This window comes from Pipistrellus kuhlii, unplaced genomic scaffold (genome assembly GCF_014108245.1).
Source record: "Pipistrellus kuhlii isolate mPipKuh1 unplaced genomic scaffold, mPipKuh1.p scaffold_m20_p_41, whole genome shotgun sequence".
NCBI lineage: Eukaryota > Metazoa > Chordata > Mammalia > Chiroptera > Vespertilionidae > Pipistrellus > Pipistrellus kuhlii.
In genome coordinates this window covers 840,632-857,983 of record NW_023425542.1, presented here as the reverse complement: position 1 = coordinate 857,983, position 17,352 = coordinate 840,632, and the positions used below count along the sequence as shown (strand labels likewise).

The following is a 17,352-nucleotide window of genomic DNA, read 5'->3' as shown; positions in this document are numbered from 1 at the left end:
GAGTCGCTTCTGGGAAGTAACCACAGTGTGAAAACAGGGTCTCTGTGCAGCACAGTGGGGAAGCGCAGCAGAGCAGGGACTCCTGCAAAGCATTCTAAGTTGTAGCGCATCTCCTGGGCTCACACCCGGGGGAGTGCAACCAAGGCCATTGCTAGGAGGGAGACCACCAAGGCCACTGCTAGGAGGGAGACCACCAAGGCCATTGCTAGGAGGGAGACCACCAAGGTCATTGCTAGGAGGGAGACCACCAATTCCCCTGGTCCCCACCCTCACTGGTTGCCCACTTGTTATCCTCTAAAGAGATGCTTCCCACAGAGGGGGCAAAAGTGCTGGGTGGGCCACCCAGAGCTCTTCCTCCAACACCCTTGGGGGTTCCATGTGCAAATTCTCCAAGCCCCCCTTGCTTCTCTTTCTCTACCCGCTGCAAGTAGCTTTGGAGACTCGCTTGGACCAAAAGAATGCAGCAGAAGTGATGCGTGGCTTTCTGAGCCAGGCCTCAGAGGCATGTCAGTTTCCACACTCACCCTTCGGATCACAGCCAGGTGAAGACCCTGCAGGAGCCTGCGGGCCCAGCCGACAGCGGGCCCAGCCGCTGGACATGTGAGTGAAGTCATCTCAGGCCAGCCAGCTCGTCACACTGCCAGACAATGTGACTGCATGCTGACCCCGGGAGAGATGGGCAGAAGAACCGCTCAGCAGAACTCAGCCCAAACTGCTGACCCACAGAATCGTGAGCAAATCCAATGGTGACTGTTGTAAGTCACTGAATTTTGGAGCAGTTTGTTAAGCAACAGAAGGTACTGACATAGCCATCGGGTAGATAAACACACAGCCTCAACTTCTGGGTGCCCTTTTCCTCTCTTCCTTTTATGAGGATTTTGTGTTAAGGCCCATGGGCCGGACATTCCCCACCCCAGGTACTGTCCCAGCACAGTCAGACCCCAAGAGGCTTTCACAAAAGTGAGTTTAGCTTCACAGGTAAATGACTGCAGTGCTGGAGGCAGGGGTCAGCGGTCCCGGGAGCCCCTTCCTGCTACCTTTGCCAGCGGGGGTTGGAAAGACCAGCTGATTCCAGTGACGGTTGGCACAGGGATGCTTAGGGAGAGAAGTCTGCAGCCACTGCGCCCCCCCTCCTCCCCACACACAAGTCTGAAAACCCAACACTCGATACTCTAAATGGTTTTGTGTTCACTAGCCCAGCGTTTTTCAACCGCTGTTCCACGGCGCACTAGTGTGCCGCGAGATGTTGCCTGGTGTGCCGTAGGTGCAGACAAGACAAGAATTTTATAATTTTTCACTATTTTGTTTACTTAATATTTCATAATAAAGTAATTATAAAATACTTTCTTTGTGTTTATTTGATTCCTATTCAAGAGAATTACTTTATATATAGTCAATATAGGCACAGAGTTAAATTTTTTAACATTTTCTAATGGTGGTGTGCCTCGTGATTTTTTTCATGAAACAAGTGTGCCTTTGCCCAAAAAAGGTTGAAAAACACTGCACTAGCCATTGTTGGCCTGGACAATCCCGAGCTGTCTGCTTTCCCACTTTTGTTACTGTAGGACTATTTTCCAGTTGCTTGGGGAGATTTTATAATCGGGCCCATCAGGGCAGGAACGGAGTGGTTAGCCTTCCTGAGGCCACGGGTGCAGGGGCTGCCTCACCTGTGGAGGTCGGCGATTGAGTTGCCAGAGCCTGCTATGGATGTACGTGGCCCACCTTCCCATGGCTGACACCGGAGCTGTATCCTGGCCTGGACTGGAGTTTCTCAATCCTGGCTGCAGGACAGAATCACCTGGGGAGCTTTTAAAGCCTATCGGTGCCTAAGTCCCTTTCCGAGCCAAAGAATCAGCATTTCTAAGGCTGAGGCTGAGACATGGTGGTTTTTAAAACAGATTTTAATTGATTTCAGAGAGGAAGGGAGAGAGGGAGATGGATAGAATCATCAATGAGGAGGGAGGATCACTGATGGACTGCCCCCTGCAAGACCCCTACTGGGAATTATGCCCACAAGCCAGGCATGTTACTGACTAGGAATTGAACAGTGACCTCCTGGTTCATATTGATAGGTTGACGCTCAACCACTGAGCCACGCCAGTTAGGCTGTGGTGGTTTTTTAAAAGCTTTTGAAAGCATTGCCGGCTCTATTCCTCAGTCAGGCTCCTTACCATCACAGTAGAGTTTCCTTAGTTATGAACTAGAGAGCCCGCCCCTGTTCTGCAGGGCTGTTGGAGAGATGAGAGACAGTGCATGGCACAGAGTAGACCTGTAGTAACTGCTAACTGTGAGCTCTTCCCTGGCCCCAGCAAGAGAAGGGGCAAGAGAGGGCTTCAGTGATGCTTCCACCAAACTAACATGGATCAGAAGTGTCATCCTTGGACTCACACCTGGGAAGGTGCCCTGGACCTCCCACATGGCTGTTCTGCATCACAGCTCAGGTTCCTGCAACTCTTCAGCTTATCTTCTCTTCCCCCCACCAACCCCCCCCCACACACACACATCACCACAGGCAATCTTATAGGGAGTCTGTCATTAAACACCACCTGTGGGCCTGGAAGCAAGGACACTCCAGCAGCAATGAACACACATGGCCTTGTGATCTTGGTTTCAAATACTACCCTCCAGTAAAAGGAGTGAAGGCTCCTTGGAGAAATGGCTGGTTCTAGAACTAGGGCAAAAAATATGAGAGCCCTGGCTGGTTTGGCTCAGTGGATAGAACACTGGCCTGAGGACAAAAGGGTCCCAGGTTCAATTCTGGTCAAGGGCACATATCTGGGTTGCAGACTCAGTCCCCAGGCACGTGCTGGAGGCAACCAATCAATGTGTCTCTCTCACATTGATGTTTCTCTCTATCTCTCTCCCTCCTTTCCATTATCTCTTAAAAAAAAAAAAAAAAAAAAAGGAAAGAAAATCAATGGAAAAATATCCTTGGGTGAGGATTAATAAGAAAATACAAGATAAGCCTGGAGCATCTTGTAGTGACAGAAAGTAAGGGAGGACTCCAAAAACTAATGAGCAAACAAAACCAAACACAATGGGGGAATGTCAAAGAGACACAGGAGCCCACGGAGAGACTCCCAGTGGCCAACGCTGGAGTAATTTGAGCAAGAAAATAATGAAAGTAGTATTGCATTGTCACCCCAAGCATAAAATAAACATCCAGAGTCCATATTGCTTCAAGTCAATGACTGAATAAATAAGTAAACAGGGAAGAAGAGACACATGTCTTAGGCAGAAGAATTGCAAATAATTTATGTAGCTTCTCAAAGAGGTGGAGAGTGACTTCTTCCTAAGTGTGGGTTGTACACCGTGACTTCCTTATGAAGAGGGAGCTACCTGGCAGGGGAGGAAGTGACACATAATGGTCTTAGCCAGGTGACCAAGGTCAACATCCACAGTGACTAATCATGTTGCTAGTATTGAGAGGATGTGAATAACCCCAGTCTAACTATCTAATAACTCCCCGCTGAGGGGCATTCTACAAAATGTCCAACCACTACTCCTCAAAACTGTCAAGGTCGTCAAAAACGAAGTCTGAGAAACTATCACAGCCATGTGACATGCTGACAAGGAGACTGGATGAGTACATGGTGCCCTGGGGGGGATCCTGGTATAGAACAAGGATATTTGACAAAAACTAAGGGAATCTGAGTAAACTGCGGGGTTTCGTTGATATGGGTGTATCAGTCTTGGCTCATTCATTGGGACAAATGTGCCCTACTAATGTTAGATGTCAACAAGAGAAACTGGGTGAGGGATCTATAAGGGATATAGATCTCTTTGCCACTTTTCTATACATCTAAAACCTCTAAAAATAAAATGAACACACAAAAACACCACTTGGGTGCAGAATGAATAAAGGTGTCTTTTTGATTGCCTTGCTTCTTGATAGAAACACACACACACACACACACACACACACACACACACAAATTTAAAATTGAGCCAATATGTTCCCACCTTATCAGAAAAAAGCAGGCTGCTGGGAGGGGAGACGGGGAGTGGTGAAAGGGGTGGACAGGGTCAAGGTCACATAGATATTTGGGAAAAAAGGGCCGGGATCTCCAATCTCTTGACCACTGGCCCCAGACTGGATGAAGCACTGTCTCTCATTGGTGCCAGCAGAAGTGGGTCCAGGTGACCTTGGATGACCCTATGAGCTCTCACAGCCTGAGGACCACCCACACCGTATCTGCATCTTTAAAACACTAGAGGCACTGCGCTGGGGGGTGGGGCGGGATTTTGGACAGTTCAGTGGGGGTGACGTTATGCAGCAAAGGCTTTCCCAGGATCCCCGAAGACCAGGCCGTGCAGGCTCTGCTCTTCTAGCTGTGTGAGCTCAGGCAACTGAGGCCAGGTCTCTGTGCCTTCGTTTCCTTCCCTGGAAACGGGACCACTGAGAACAGAGGCAAATCGCTGTGAGGATGAGTAAGATCAGGCGAAGAGCAATGTTGGGTAACGTCGGCCAATCTTTTGTGCAGAACATGAACTTAGGGCTTTGCTTCTGCTTGAAAATACAGCAGCTCCTGGGGCAGAGTGGGGGGAAGGTCAGAGCAGGGAACAGAAGGGGCATCTGCTCCAACTCTAGAACTTAGCTGGAGGCCCCCTACGTAGCAGGAATTCCTATTTTCAGGTACCATCGCCAACTCAATGGATTTTACCTCGGCCAAGGTCAGAATGAGTCCACTGACCAACTCAGCTCATGAATTAGTGGGCATGGTCTATGCCCCGGACCCAGGGCAGCACCTCAGGCTGCACGGAAGGTGTCACCTGGGGGAAGACACTCAACAGTGCACCTCAGTTACCTCATCTGTAAAATGGGCAGAACAGTCCTTCCTGCCTCAGAGGGCCGCTGTGAGGAGAAATTGTTCGGATTTACGGGAAGAATTTAGACGAGTGCCTGGGACAGGAAGCAGTACTGAGTGAACACCAGCTGTCATGGATGTGGGACTCTCCATGGCAAAGGGCTGGAGAGCTACACATGCGTTTCTAGCAGAACTGACCTCTGGGAGCGGACTGGTGGTTGCCGGGGCCCGGGGAGGGAGGAACGGGGCACGGCTAAGGGCTAAGGGTTCACCTGGGGGTGATGCCATGTTTGGAATTAAACAGAGGTGGTGGCTACACAACATCGTGAATGTTAAATCGTGCATTTGGAAATGGCTACTTTTATGTTAACTGAATTTCACCTCCTGAAAAAACAAAGCAAAACAAAAAGACTTGTAGGAACTGGGTTCGTTGAAGAAAAACTGGTGGAAGAACTTTTATGAAACTCCTTTTTATTTTATCAATTTTGTCCAGTTTGATTTTTTTTTTTTTACAGTGAACACGCATATCCCTTTTATAATTAAACAAATTCATGTATATTCTTTTTTAAAAGGGAAGGGGCACGTAAGAGGAACTGCGTGGGGGGGAGGTGGGGGTGGCATTGGGTGAGCGCTGACTCATCCTTCCTGCCCCCCTGCCCACTCCCGTGGGGTTACCCCGCTGGGAGGAAAGTGCTCCTCGTGGCTCCGTCTCCACGGGGGAAAGCGAGACTCAGCAAATGTAAGCACTTGCCCAACCCACCGAGCCTGACTCCAAAGAAGTCTTGTGGCCCCGTCACACAGCCCTGTTTTCATGTGTCAATAAGGGATGTGAGGTGACTTCTCAGGTCTGTCTGCTTCTGGCTCTCTCTGGTCCACAGCCCTGTTTTCATGTGTCAATAAGGGATGTAAGGTGACTTCTCAGGTCTGTCTGCTTCTGGCTCTCTCTGGTCCCCAGACACCTGGCTTAGTTCTCAAAGTATCAGTCCTGCCTCCGGAGCCCAAAGGCCCAGAGGCCCCAGCCAGCCACACCGCCCTGCTCTCCAGCGGGACACTTGCTCTCCACACAGAGCCCAGCCCTCCCCGCAGCCCCCACTCTCTCCTGAGTTCTGGAGAAACCACCCTGGTGGGGAAGCTGATGAACATAACAAAGGAAACTAATGTGCAGCTCCCGGAAGGAAGCTATACCTGCCCCACCGACCACGCGATGGCGAGACCCCGGACTCACCCCGGCCGCCTCCCGGTGCAGGATCCGGGCCGCCTCCGCCCGGCCCAGGCCCAGCTGCAGCCACACCGGGCACGTTTTGACGAGTTTCTCCAGGACGCTGATGCCCCGGGGAGCAAAGCAGTTCTTCGGGGTGACTGGCGGACAAGGCCCCATGCCATCTTCCTCCTCCTCTTCCTCTCTTTTATCAGCCTCTGGACTAGGACTGAAAACAGAATGGAATGGTCAGCCGGTTCTGCAGCCTCACGGAGAGGTAGGTTTAGAACCCATGGGGCATCAATGCAACCCGCTGACTTATTTAGCATCTCAGAAGCCTGTGGCCCTCGAGGGAGTTAGAAATGGATGAACTCTTCACCTTCCCATGCTTGTAACAACACTAGAGGCCCGTTGCACGAAATTCTTGCAAGGGAAGGCCCTCGCAGCCACCATGGCCCCGCCCCCTGCGCACTGGTTGTTCCCGAAGGTCGTTCTGGAAGGTTGTTCCGGAAGGTCGTTCTGCCATTTGGTTGATTGGCATATTGGGCTTTCATTATATAGGGTGGGTTAAGCATACATAGAAACAACCAGCTGTAGGACAGCACTGGAGTGAACATCACAGAAACACAATGTAAGGTGGGTTCAGAGGCCTGGGGGAGGGGTGAGGCAGAGGGTGCTTTTGGCGTAACTGCGTGCAGGCTCTTAAAAACCTTTTTAATGCACATGTAGCTTACACACACTGAAATGCACGAGTCTCTAGCATACAGTGAGCCACATTCTGGCTCTAACCCGGATCAAGACAGAAAACTGTTCTGTCTGAAACCGTAGCTGCATGTGGGAACTGAGCTCTGAAAAATGGGCGTTCAAGCCTGGCCCACGTGGCTCAGTGGTTGTGTGTCAACCTATGAACCAGGAGGTTGTGGTTCCATTCCCGGTCAGGGCACATGCCCGGGCTGCGGGCTTGATCCCCAGTGTGGGGCGTGCAGGAAGCAGCCGATCAATGATTCTTTTTCATCATTGATGTTTCTATCTCTTGCTCACTCTCCCTTCCTCTCTGAAATCAAAACAAAAATATATTTTTAAAGAAGGGTGGTTTGGGGGCCAGGAGTTTAGAGTACTGGGTGAAAAGGTGGAGGGATTGCCAAAACCGGTTTGTCTCAGTGGATGGAGCAGCAGCCTGCAGACTGAAGGGTCCCCGGTTCGATTCCGGTCAAGGGCATGTGCCTTCGTTGCGGGAGACAGCTGATCGATGTTACTCTCTCATCGATGTTTCTAACTCTCTATCCCTCTCTCTTCCTCTCTGTAAAAAATCAATAAAATATATTTTAAAACAGGTGGAGGGATTGAGGAGTACAGATTGGTAGTTTCACAACAGTCACAGGGACATGAAGTACAGCACAGGGAATATAGTCAATGATATTGCAATAACTTTTATGGTGCCAGCTGGGTACTGGCAATATTGGGGGGGACATTTTGCAAAATAATGATTGTCTAACCACAATGCTGTACACCTGAAATGAATACAAGCTAATATTGAATGTACAGTTATTTAAAAAAAAAAAAAAGTGGGTTGTCTGAGTTGAGACTTGCACACAGGGTTTTGAACACTATTGATATGAAAAAAAAAAAAGACTGGAAATAGCTCATTAATAATAACTTATGTTGATTATATCTGAAATGATAATCATTTAGATATACTGGGTTAAATAAGACATTAGTAAAATTAATGCCACTGATTTCCTTTTGCTTTCTAAATGTGGCTACTAGAAAATCTAAAACTACATATGAAGCTTGTGTTCCACCTGTTGGACACGCTGATACAGACATTTCCGGAGGTGTCTCCTGGCCCCCCCAGGAGGACGTGACAGGCCAGGGCAGGCCAAGGAGGAGAGTCTCAGGCTTAAGAAACAGCAAAACCAAAGCAGAGGTCCAGTTTAGGAGATCTTCTGCCGGGAGCACCCCACACCCCCCACACACTGATTCTAGAAAAGGAGGGAGGCATCTGAGGGACTCAAACCCGGAGTCAGGTGGGCTGCGTGGTCTGTTTGCATCCTACCGGAGGCGGGGACCAAGTTTGCAGGGGTGAAGCCTTAATCAGACCAAAGGGGGTAGTTCGCTATGAAGCCAGGAAGGTTGGCTCTTTGCCCTGGGAGTCCCTGTGATGCTGCCCAGGGGTCCCCGTGGTCTGGGTTGGCATTTGCTGTTGGGAAAGGCCCGGAGAGGTTGGGGGATGAGCCAGGATGGAGCCACTTCCTGGGGCATGGGGAGGGGGCGGAGGGCAGCAGGACCCAGAAGCCCTGATAAGGGAACAGCATTTCCTAAAGAGGAGGGTGGGGGAGAAGGTGAGGAGGCCCTGGGAAGTGCTGGATTAAACCGTCCAGCAGACCTGTGCGTCCAGCAGACCTGTGCTGTGTTAAGCAGGTGGGTTTTGCAGGGACCTGAGCAGGGAGATGTGAGGTATGAGGGTCACTGAGCTAACATCCCTGCTCTGCCGCCCCCACCCCAAAGCCTCCGGGAGGCCCTCCCTCTCACGGATGCTGTGTGGTGTGTGCGCGTGGGTGTTTGTGGATTTCCCTCTGGGTCCACACAGAAGCCGGTGCTGGCTTACCAGGACAACAGGAGTGTCCCAGGCGGCAGCGGGCACCGTGGGGCTGGGGGCATGGGGGCAGCAGGGCAGTCTCAGGGGTGTTCACAGGCTGTGAAATTGGGGCCTGGTGGGTCTCATTTGGAGCTCAAGACCGGGGAGGCCCAGCTGATGTTGATGTAACCTCTTCCCAGGCCCTAACAGGGGTCCTCAAACTTTTTAAAGTGGGGGCCAGATCACGGTCCCTCAGAGAGCTGGAGGGCCGGACTATATGAACTACTAATTCCTACTGTAACACCTCGGCTGCGCTCACTGCCCAAAAAACCTGGCGGGCCGGATCAGACTCCTCTGCGGGCCGCATGTGGCCCGCGGGCTGTAGTTTGAAGACGCCTGCGCGTGGCTGCAGTTTCTCCTCTGGGAGAGAAGTTGAATCAGAGGAGCCAGAATTACCCAGAAAACAAGCACTTCGGGGCCCATTAGTTTCCTCTAACCTCCCCCACTCCCCTGAAAACCAAAAATATCTTCTGGCACCAAAAGGCTTGATGATCATCCTCAGATCTCCTCCCTCGGCCCAGGGCCTCCCTGCGGGGCAATTAGGACTCTAATGGCAGCTGGGGTGAGAGCTATAGGCTCCTTTCTGCCCTGCCACAGACTAGGCAAGTCCGGTCCCTCTCAGGGCCTCACTCTCCTCATCTGTGCAATGGGCAGGGGGTGGCCGGGAAGATTCCTCCATTGGCTGAGTGGCCCTGGGTGACCCCTGGGAGAAATGAGGTGTTTGCTTCGCATTCATTCATTCTATGAATACAATATTTTCTGAGGGCCTGCAAGTGCCAGATGTTGGTCTAGGCACTGGGTTAGAGTAGGGAACAAAATGATTTAAACACACACACACACACACACACACACACACTGAAACCTAGTTATAGAGCCAGGAAGACATGGCTCCTTGCCCTGTGAGTTCCTGTGATGTGGCCCAGGGGCACCCAGGATCAGGGCTGGCATGTGCTGTTGGGAGAGGCCTGGGGGAGGGATGAGCCAGGATGGAGTCACTTCCTGTGGGGGTGGGGGTGGTGGTGATGGACAAGGACAATCAGTGACGTAGAGTATGTCATGATGAATGGTGCTAGCGAGGGGAAGAGAGTCCAGACACAGGGCTTATGTTATCTGGTCTAGAAAAAAAACTGCAAGGAAGCCAGGGAGGTGGCGGAGCCAGGGAGGGGGCGAGGTCCGCATGGGGAAGGACAGGGGTCCCGGTAAGGATGCTGGGAGAATTGGCTCTAAACCCATGTACATGGAGCCCTAACTGGTTTGGCTTATGGACAGAGCGTTGGCCCTTGGACTGAAGGATCCCGGGTTTGATTCCAGCCAAGGGCAGGCTTGATCCCCGGCTCTGGTCGGGGTGTGTGTGTGTGTGTGCAGGAGGCAACCAATTGATGTGTCACTCTCACATCCATGTTTCTCTCTGTGTGTCTCTCCTCCCTTCCACTCTCTCTAAAAAACAATGGGAAAATATCCTCAGGTGGGGATTAGCAATAAATAGATAAATAAATAAGTAAATAAATAAATAAACAAACCAATGCACGTGGACGCCTTCCTGGGCTACCCTCTAACAACTGGCCCACGCCAGCTGCAGGCCTCTTTGGTAAGAAATGGGCCCCGTAAGTCCTAGTGGGGACTGGAGAGTCTTTGAGGAGCCACAGAGACGAACCTGCAGCTCCCAGCTCCCTGGCAGGGGGCACACATTGCTTTCAAGGTGACCAAGAAGAAACTCTGCTCTCGCTTCCCTGGGAGTATGCCATCCCTCTCTTGCAATCACACCCTCCCCTGCTCTGAAGCCTGCAATGGCCCGCACTGCCCTAAGGAATCAGTCCCACCTCCTAACACTGAAGGTGTTCCTTTTCTGAACAGCACCTCCCTGCAGACTCCCCTACACAGGGCTGTTCATCACCCAGCCAAGGCTGCCTTCCCTGCCTGGGGCTCCTGCAGGTTCTCTATCACCTCCTCCAACATGCTCTCCAATGGCTGGGCATCGGCTTACTGGATTGGACCCAGAAGGCAAGAGCCATATAGGAAAACACGGATAAACCAGATGCATCACAATTTAAACCTGTGCCCATCAAAATACCTCCTTCAGAAAAACGAATACTCAAACCACAGGTGGGGAGAAAATATTTGCAAAGCACGCATGCAACAGAGAACAAGCAAATTAATTTATAAAACGGGCCGAAGATGGGGAGAGCCCTCAAAGAAGAAGGCATACCAATGGCCAAAAAAGAAAGCAGGTGAGAGAGAGCTCACCTCATTAGTCACCAGGGAAATGCAAATTGAAACCACAATGAAATACCCCGTCCCAACCACCAGCATGGCTAACATTACAAAGCCCGCCACCATCGCACGGTGGAGGATGGATGTAACCAGAACTCTCCTATATTGCCAGGGAGAATGCACAACCACTTTGGGAAAAGGCATTTTTTTTTTTTAATAAACCTTAACATACACACTTGTCCTCTGGTCCAGCCATTCCAGGCCTACATGCATCCCCAAGGAAAAAGGGGAGCGGATATCCACTAAGAGACTGAGGATGCCCTTGTCAGTTTGGCTCAGTGGAGAGAGTGTCAGCCGGTAGACCACAGGGTCCTCGTTCAAGTCCAGTCAAGGCCATGTACCTTGGTTGCAGGCTCCTCCCCTGCCTGGGCTTTTTGATTGGGGCTTCTGCAGGAGGCAGCCAATGGATGTATTTCTCTCACCTCGATGTTTCTTATTGTCTTTCCCTCTCTTTCCCTCTCTCCCTAAAAATCAATGGGAAAATATCCTCGGGTGACAATTAACAAAAAAACAAACAAAAGACCTGAAGCGAAAGCGGCTTTACTCCTAATAGCCCCAGTCTGGTCCAGGGGTCCACCGATGGGAGAATGGACAAACAGATGCTGGGGCATGGCAGAATGGAACAGCAATACATACGCAACTACAGAAACACCCCGCCCTCATGGATGACCCTCAAAAGCTTTCTGCTGAGTGAAAGGAGCCAGAGGCAAGAAAATTCATACTGCATGAATCCACTGATATGAAATTCAAGTGTACACTCAGTATGTGTATTTACATTTTATCACGTGTAAATTTTACACTAAGACAATCAAAGAGAACCATAGATAAGTACTGGACTCCAGTTAATGACATGCATTCTTACATATTCAGGGGATGCCCAAAACTTTCTTTGAAATGAAAAAAAAAAAAAAGAACACCAAGAAAAAGTAGATGGATAGAGATATGTAATAAAGCAAATATATAAAAACATTCAAGGTAAGGGGATAGTATCTGAGAGTTAACTGCAAAATCCTTTCAACTCTTCTGTATGTTTAAATTTTTTTTTGTAGTAAACTACTAGGGATAAAGTTTGCCCAATCCTTGAAGGCCCGTTCCGAAGAAGCCTGCCTGCTGTTGATAGAAGCCCTAGGTTTGAATCCAGGCTGTGTGATCTCTGTCTAGATACTTTACCTCTCTGGGCTTCAGCATAAGCATTTAAAAAAAGACTAATAATAATAGTCCAACTGGTAGTAGAGGTGTTGTGCTGATTTGATAAGACGTCTCTCAAGTACTTTGCCCAGCACACACAATCATAGTCAATGTCAACTATTATTTTTCTAGTTCAAATACTCTTTTTTCTCTTCTTGCTACAATTCTCCCACTTGATAGCCTTGATTTTAGGACCTAGCGCATCGGATAGAGTGACTGAGGTATGCATCTGGGTGTGTACTCAGCTGAAACCCACGATAACATCTGGTCCCAGAGACACCGCAAGTTCAAGTGCCTGGGAACCCCATGGCTTGACATGCAAAAGGACGTCAGTTTGTTTTGGCACAGAAACACCCTGGGAGGGTTCCTTTGACACAGCGAGCCCAGCGGGTGCTGGCTGTCCCAGAAACCTGGCTATAACGTGTGCCATAGAGGCCCTCGTGGCGGCTCTGACTAAACCACCGGAGAGGCCAAAGGCTCTTAAGATACTGCTTTCCAGGAATTGTCCACGCCGCTCAGCGTCCTCCCCTCCCGGGGGCAGGGGCAGCCGTAACGAAGGCCTGTGCAAGGCCCCTAAGAGTGACTTGGCAGCTGTGGGATCTGAGCGGGGAGAGGATCTCTAAGTGCCAAAGGCTTCAGCAAGTGGAGAAGTTTGAGAAGGAACAGCTGAGCGGGGGAAGGCTTGGGTCACAAGAGCAGAGAAGCCCTGAGGACACAGAGTGACAGGGGCACCCGCTCTGACATGGCCAAGGAGGGGTAACGGGGCCGGGCGCGCACCTGTGACTGCACCACACCCATGGCCATGATGGTGGCCTTCATGCTCTGGCGGATGGCACCGCTGGGGATCCCCGGAGCTGGCACCAGGTCTGGCTCTATTTTAGGACAGTGATTACTGTTCTACAGCAGCCTGGCCATGTCAGCGCTAATTGCCAGGGACCGTCGTGGAGCCCACACAGCCCTGGATATATCATCTGCCAGCAGAACCAGTGACCCCGACACCCACACCTCCCTTCTCAGCAGCCAAACTCCGCTCAGGGCCTTGCAGAGGCAGCCCGGGGGCCTTGGCTAGTTAATGGCACTGTTGGCGTAAAAACAACGAGCCTCAGAAACTTTAGGGCAATTCCACCGGAAACAGAAACCATTCCAGGGCTAGTTTTCCTTCTGCTCCTGGGAGCAGAGCCCTTAGCTCGAACCTGCAGCGCTGCCAGCCTCTGACACCCATGCTGCACCGCCCGGCTGCCGAGTGGTCAGACACGCCAGGACCCTGGCCCAGGGCTGCAGGGACCAGGTCGGACTTAGCATCCAGTTCCTGGGGGACATTTTCTCACTAGCTCTCGGAAGGAAGGAGTAAACTGGCATGGCGTGTCCCTGCTTCCTGGCCTGGTACCTGTGTCCCCGTCACAGGCTTATGCAACGTGAATGAGAAGAAGAGAAAGATCTGCTCCAGGGGGAGAGGCATCCACGGGGACCACTGAGCACAGAGGTGGAGCCAGGGGTAGGCTGCCCCGGGTGGGGCTCCCTGGACTCTGCTTCTCCGAAAGGAAGGCGAGAGGTTTCCCACCTCTGCCCCAGGGCAGCCGCTCAGGAAGTTCCAACGATGCCTCCCAGGGGAGAGAGCGGAGGCCCCTTGTGCAGACTTGGCAGAACCCCAGGGAGTGTGGGATGGAAGGGGAGGACTGGGAAAAGGCCACCTCGTCCCATCCACCACTCCGACCTCGGCTGGCCGGCCTCCAGCCACCATAAGACCAAGGGAGAGGCCTGGACCCCAGGCTCACGGGGCTCCAGGCCGGCAGGGGCAGGCGAGGCTGCAGTGGTCCCTGCTAAGGTGTGGCCCCACCCTCTGAGCAAGGAGTGTGATACCAGACAAAGCCCCTCTCTCCAGTTTGAAGTGGCACTTCTTTCTCAAGCTGGGACAGGACCCTCCAGCAGCCTGGGGAGGAGTGTTGCCTGACTCTGACCCCGGAGCCTAAGGCCACACCGTGCCTCGGTCCTTCCTCCCTCCCTCCCTCTCGGGTGAGGGGGGACAGGCACTCACCACCACCCCCACACTTTCTCCTCTCCCTTCTCCTCCATGCTCAATGCTGCTCACCCATTCCTTCTGCACAGTGCACAGAGGGGAAGGAACCGAGAAGATGGGGCAGGAGCTGGAGTGGGGGATGTCACAGGAAGAGGCCTTGACCTCTCAGCTGACATCCTCTCACTGCAAATCCACAGTCAGAGACTTGGTGCTTATTTCACACCATCTGCCAGCCTGAAGATAAAGCACTAGCTCTCACACCAACCCGGCCACCTCTCGGCCATTGGGACCTCGGCAGGGTGTTTAACCTCCCCTGGCCTCAGTTTCTTGTCAGTACAACAGAGCTGGTAACGCCTGCCACTTGTAAGGTGCATCAGGCAGCATCCAGAACACAAGAGCCCCTCAAACAGGTGGCTATTCTAGCTGGGGTGACCATGTGTACGGTCATGCCTTTTCTCCCAGGAACACCTGTTGCTATAGCAACAGCATGAGACCTGGCCTGAGAGAGGTGGGAATCCATCAGTCAGCCCCCTAAAAGCCATCAGAGGACCAAGGGGGTAAAGTACCCCAAGAATGAAAATGGTTTCACCTACTTGGAAGACAATCTGTCAAAATCTATGAGATGGGGACCCTGGAGCCCAGGTCCCAGCAGCCCCCCTCCCAGGACACACTCAAGAGCGTAAGGCAACAGCAAGCATGTTCACTGCAGCAGCACTCACACTGAGAGGCTGGGAACAACCAATGTCCATCCACAGAGAAGGGGAAACAGGATGGGCCTCATCCACCCTGGACTGGCACACAGCTGTGAGGAGGTAGAAACCAACACCTCACCATTTCATCTCGAAACCCTGTGTATAGCACACATTGATTTCCTGATTTTGACCCCGATGCCTAGGTTAGTAGGAGAATGTCCTTGAGTTTGGGAAATCCCCACTGAAATAAATGGGACTAAAGGGGCACAAAGCCTGCTTCTTTCTCTCACAAGGTTCAGGAAAACATGAACGAGAGAGAGAGAGAGAGAGAGAGAGAGAGAGAGAGAGAGAGAGAGAGAGAGAGAGAGAGAAAGGAAGGGAGAGAGAACAAGTAGGTGTGACAAAAATCTACACTAATAAAAGAGAAACATGCTAATTGCCGTACCTTCGCAATGCCCACCAGCCACTCAGGAGTGCGTATGCAAATTAACCCAAGGAAGGTGGAGGGTTAATTTGCATACGAAGGCACTGAGTGGCTGGGGGTGGGGCAGGATGCAGGTGTTCTGCACCAACCCAGCTCCTCGGAGCCTCAGGGCAGCATGGGAAGGCGGAAAGGTGGCTCCAGATAGAGCAAAGTCAGTGCTGGTAGCCAGGGGAAGGAAGGTCCATTCTTGCATGAATCTTTGTGCATCGGGCCTCTAGTCTTACCTAATAATAGACAAACATGTAAAGCAGGGGTCCTCAAACTTTTTAAAGTGGGGGCCAGATCACGGTCCCTCAGAGAGCTGGAGGGCCGGACTATATGAACTACTAATTCCTACTGTAACACCTTGGCTACGCTCACTGCCCAAAAAACCTGGCGGGCCGGATCAGACTCCTCTGCGGGCCGCATGTGGCCCTCGGGCCGTAGTTTGAAGACACCTGATGTAAGTTGACCCTACCTCTGCTACACCCACAGCCAATCAGGTGTGAATATGCAAATTAACCTGACAAAGATGGCAGGTTAATTTGCCTATGCAAGCACAGAGTGGCTGGGGGGAAGGACGCCTGCTATGAGGGGGAGGGGAGGCAGAGGAAGCTGTGGCCAGGAGCAAGGACTTGCCAGCTCCTGGGCGGCCGGGAGCAAAGCCAGGGGAAGGAAGGCCTATTCACAAATATCCTGCAGTGGGCCTCTAGGATTAATATAATTGGTGAATATGGGTGAAGAGTGTCCACATGGGGATTCATGGGCCTATTCCTGTAACTCTTCTTGGAGTCTGGAGTCATGCCAAATGAAAAAATTTTTAAATCAAACAAACCCCAAAACCTAATGTTAAGTGCCAGGAGCAAATCACAGAAGGAACATCCATGTAGATGAGGTATAAAAACACACACAACAGTTCTGTGTCTTGATTGTGGGCGTGTACGCACACCAAAGTCAGGATGGTGGCCCGTCTGGGAGGGGGAGGTGGGGAGAAACCAGGATGGGGAGGGGTGTGAAGGAGGCCTCAGCCAGTTCTATAACGATTTACTGGTTTTGAAAAGATCTGAGGCAATGAGGCAAAAGATAGGATCGAACAAAGCTGACGTGTGAGTACTCAGGGTATTGTTAGGCTTTTCCCTAGATTTCGCTGTGCTAGAAATATTTAATTAAACAGCAAAATAGAATGCCCACGTGCACACACTTGTCCCCAGGCCCCAGAGCCTGGCACAGCCGAGCAGATACGGCGTGGGGTTCTCAAGCACCGAGCTCATCAATTTCTCGGAGATGACTCCGGCTATTTTTCCTTGGTGTTGTCAACTCAGTCTGGAGCTGGGGGCCAGGGTTGGAAATAATCAGGATGAGTCCACCAAAGAATCAGCCCCAGGGACTTTTTGAGAAATCCTCGGAGAGCTGCCACAGAGGTCAACAGAGCAGAGCCAGGGAGAGTGAGTCACGGGCCATTTTTCTGCCACGGGAGTTGGGCCAGCAGTAGCAGCTGGAGCCAGAGGGAATGATGCCCAGGAATTCCCGATTGCAGGTGAAGATGGTGGCAGGGATCTGCAACAGCCTGGCAGGAATGTGGGGCTGGAGAACTCCCGAGGCCCTGGTGTGATGACAAAGGCCGGCCGCTCCGCCCCTCCATGCCTCAAGGGTCCCGCCCTGCAGGTGGGGAGACTGTGGCCCTCCCTGAGGATCATATGGAAAAGTGTAAGGAAAGGATCCAGCCGCAGCTGACCCTTAGCCAGTGCCAACTACTAGGTTGGATGGAAGCTCGGGGACAGTTCATGGAGGAAGCCAAGACCCTAGGCCCCAGGGAAGGAATTCTGGTTGGCGAGGGAGGAGGATCTGAGAACGTTGGGAGGGCAAGCACACCCGAAGACCAGTGGGAACACTGGGTTTGGATCAGTGGTGAGCCAGTAAAGCACTTGTCTCGGACCCAAAAGAATAAGCCCTGGAGTGTTTGCCAGTTCCCATGATGTCAATACTCCCACCGTGATTGATATGAAGCCATCAATGGTTTAACAAGAACCTTGCAAAACTCCCGAGTAGATACAGTATGTCTCTGAGAGCCGACCAG

At 51.6% G+C, this 17,352-nt stretch overlaps 1 protein-coding gene across 5 annotated transcripts in view; it reads right to left on the bottom strand.

Annotated features, from left to right (window-relative positions):
* RIN3 (Ras and Rab interactor 3) overlaps nt 1–17,352 on the bottom strand; it is a 126,435-nt gene that overhangs the window by 88,858 nt on the left and 20,225 nt on the right. For 4 of the 5 annotated variants that reach the window (XM_045571937.1, XM_036411574.2, XM_036411571.2 and 1 more), the window contains exon 2: nt 6,034–6,235. In XM_045571937.1, the coding sequence (XP_045427893.1) occupies nt 6,034–6,235 (202 nt within the window). Of the gene's footprint in view, nt 1–6,033; nt 6,236–13,366; nt 13,372–17,352 lie in introns of those variants that run through there. The other variant, XM_045571936.1, reaches the window with a different exon arrangement.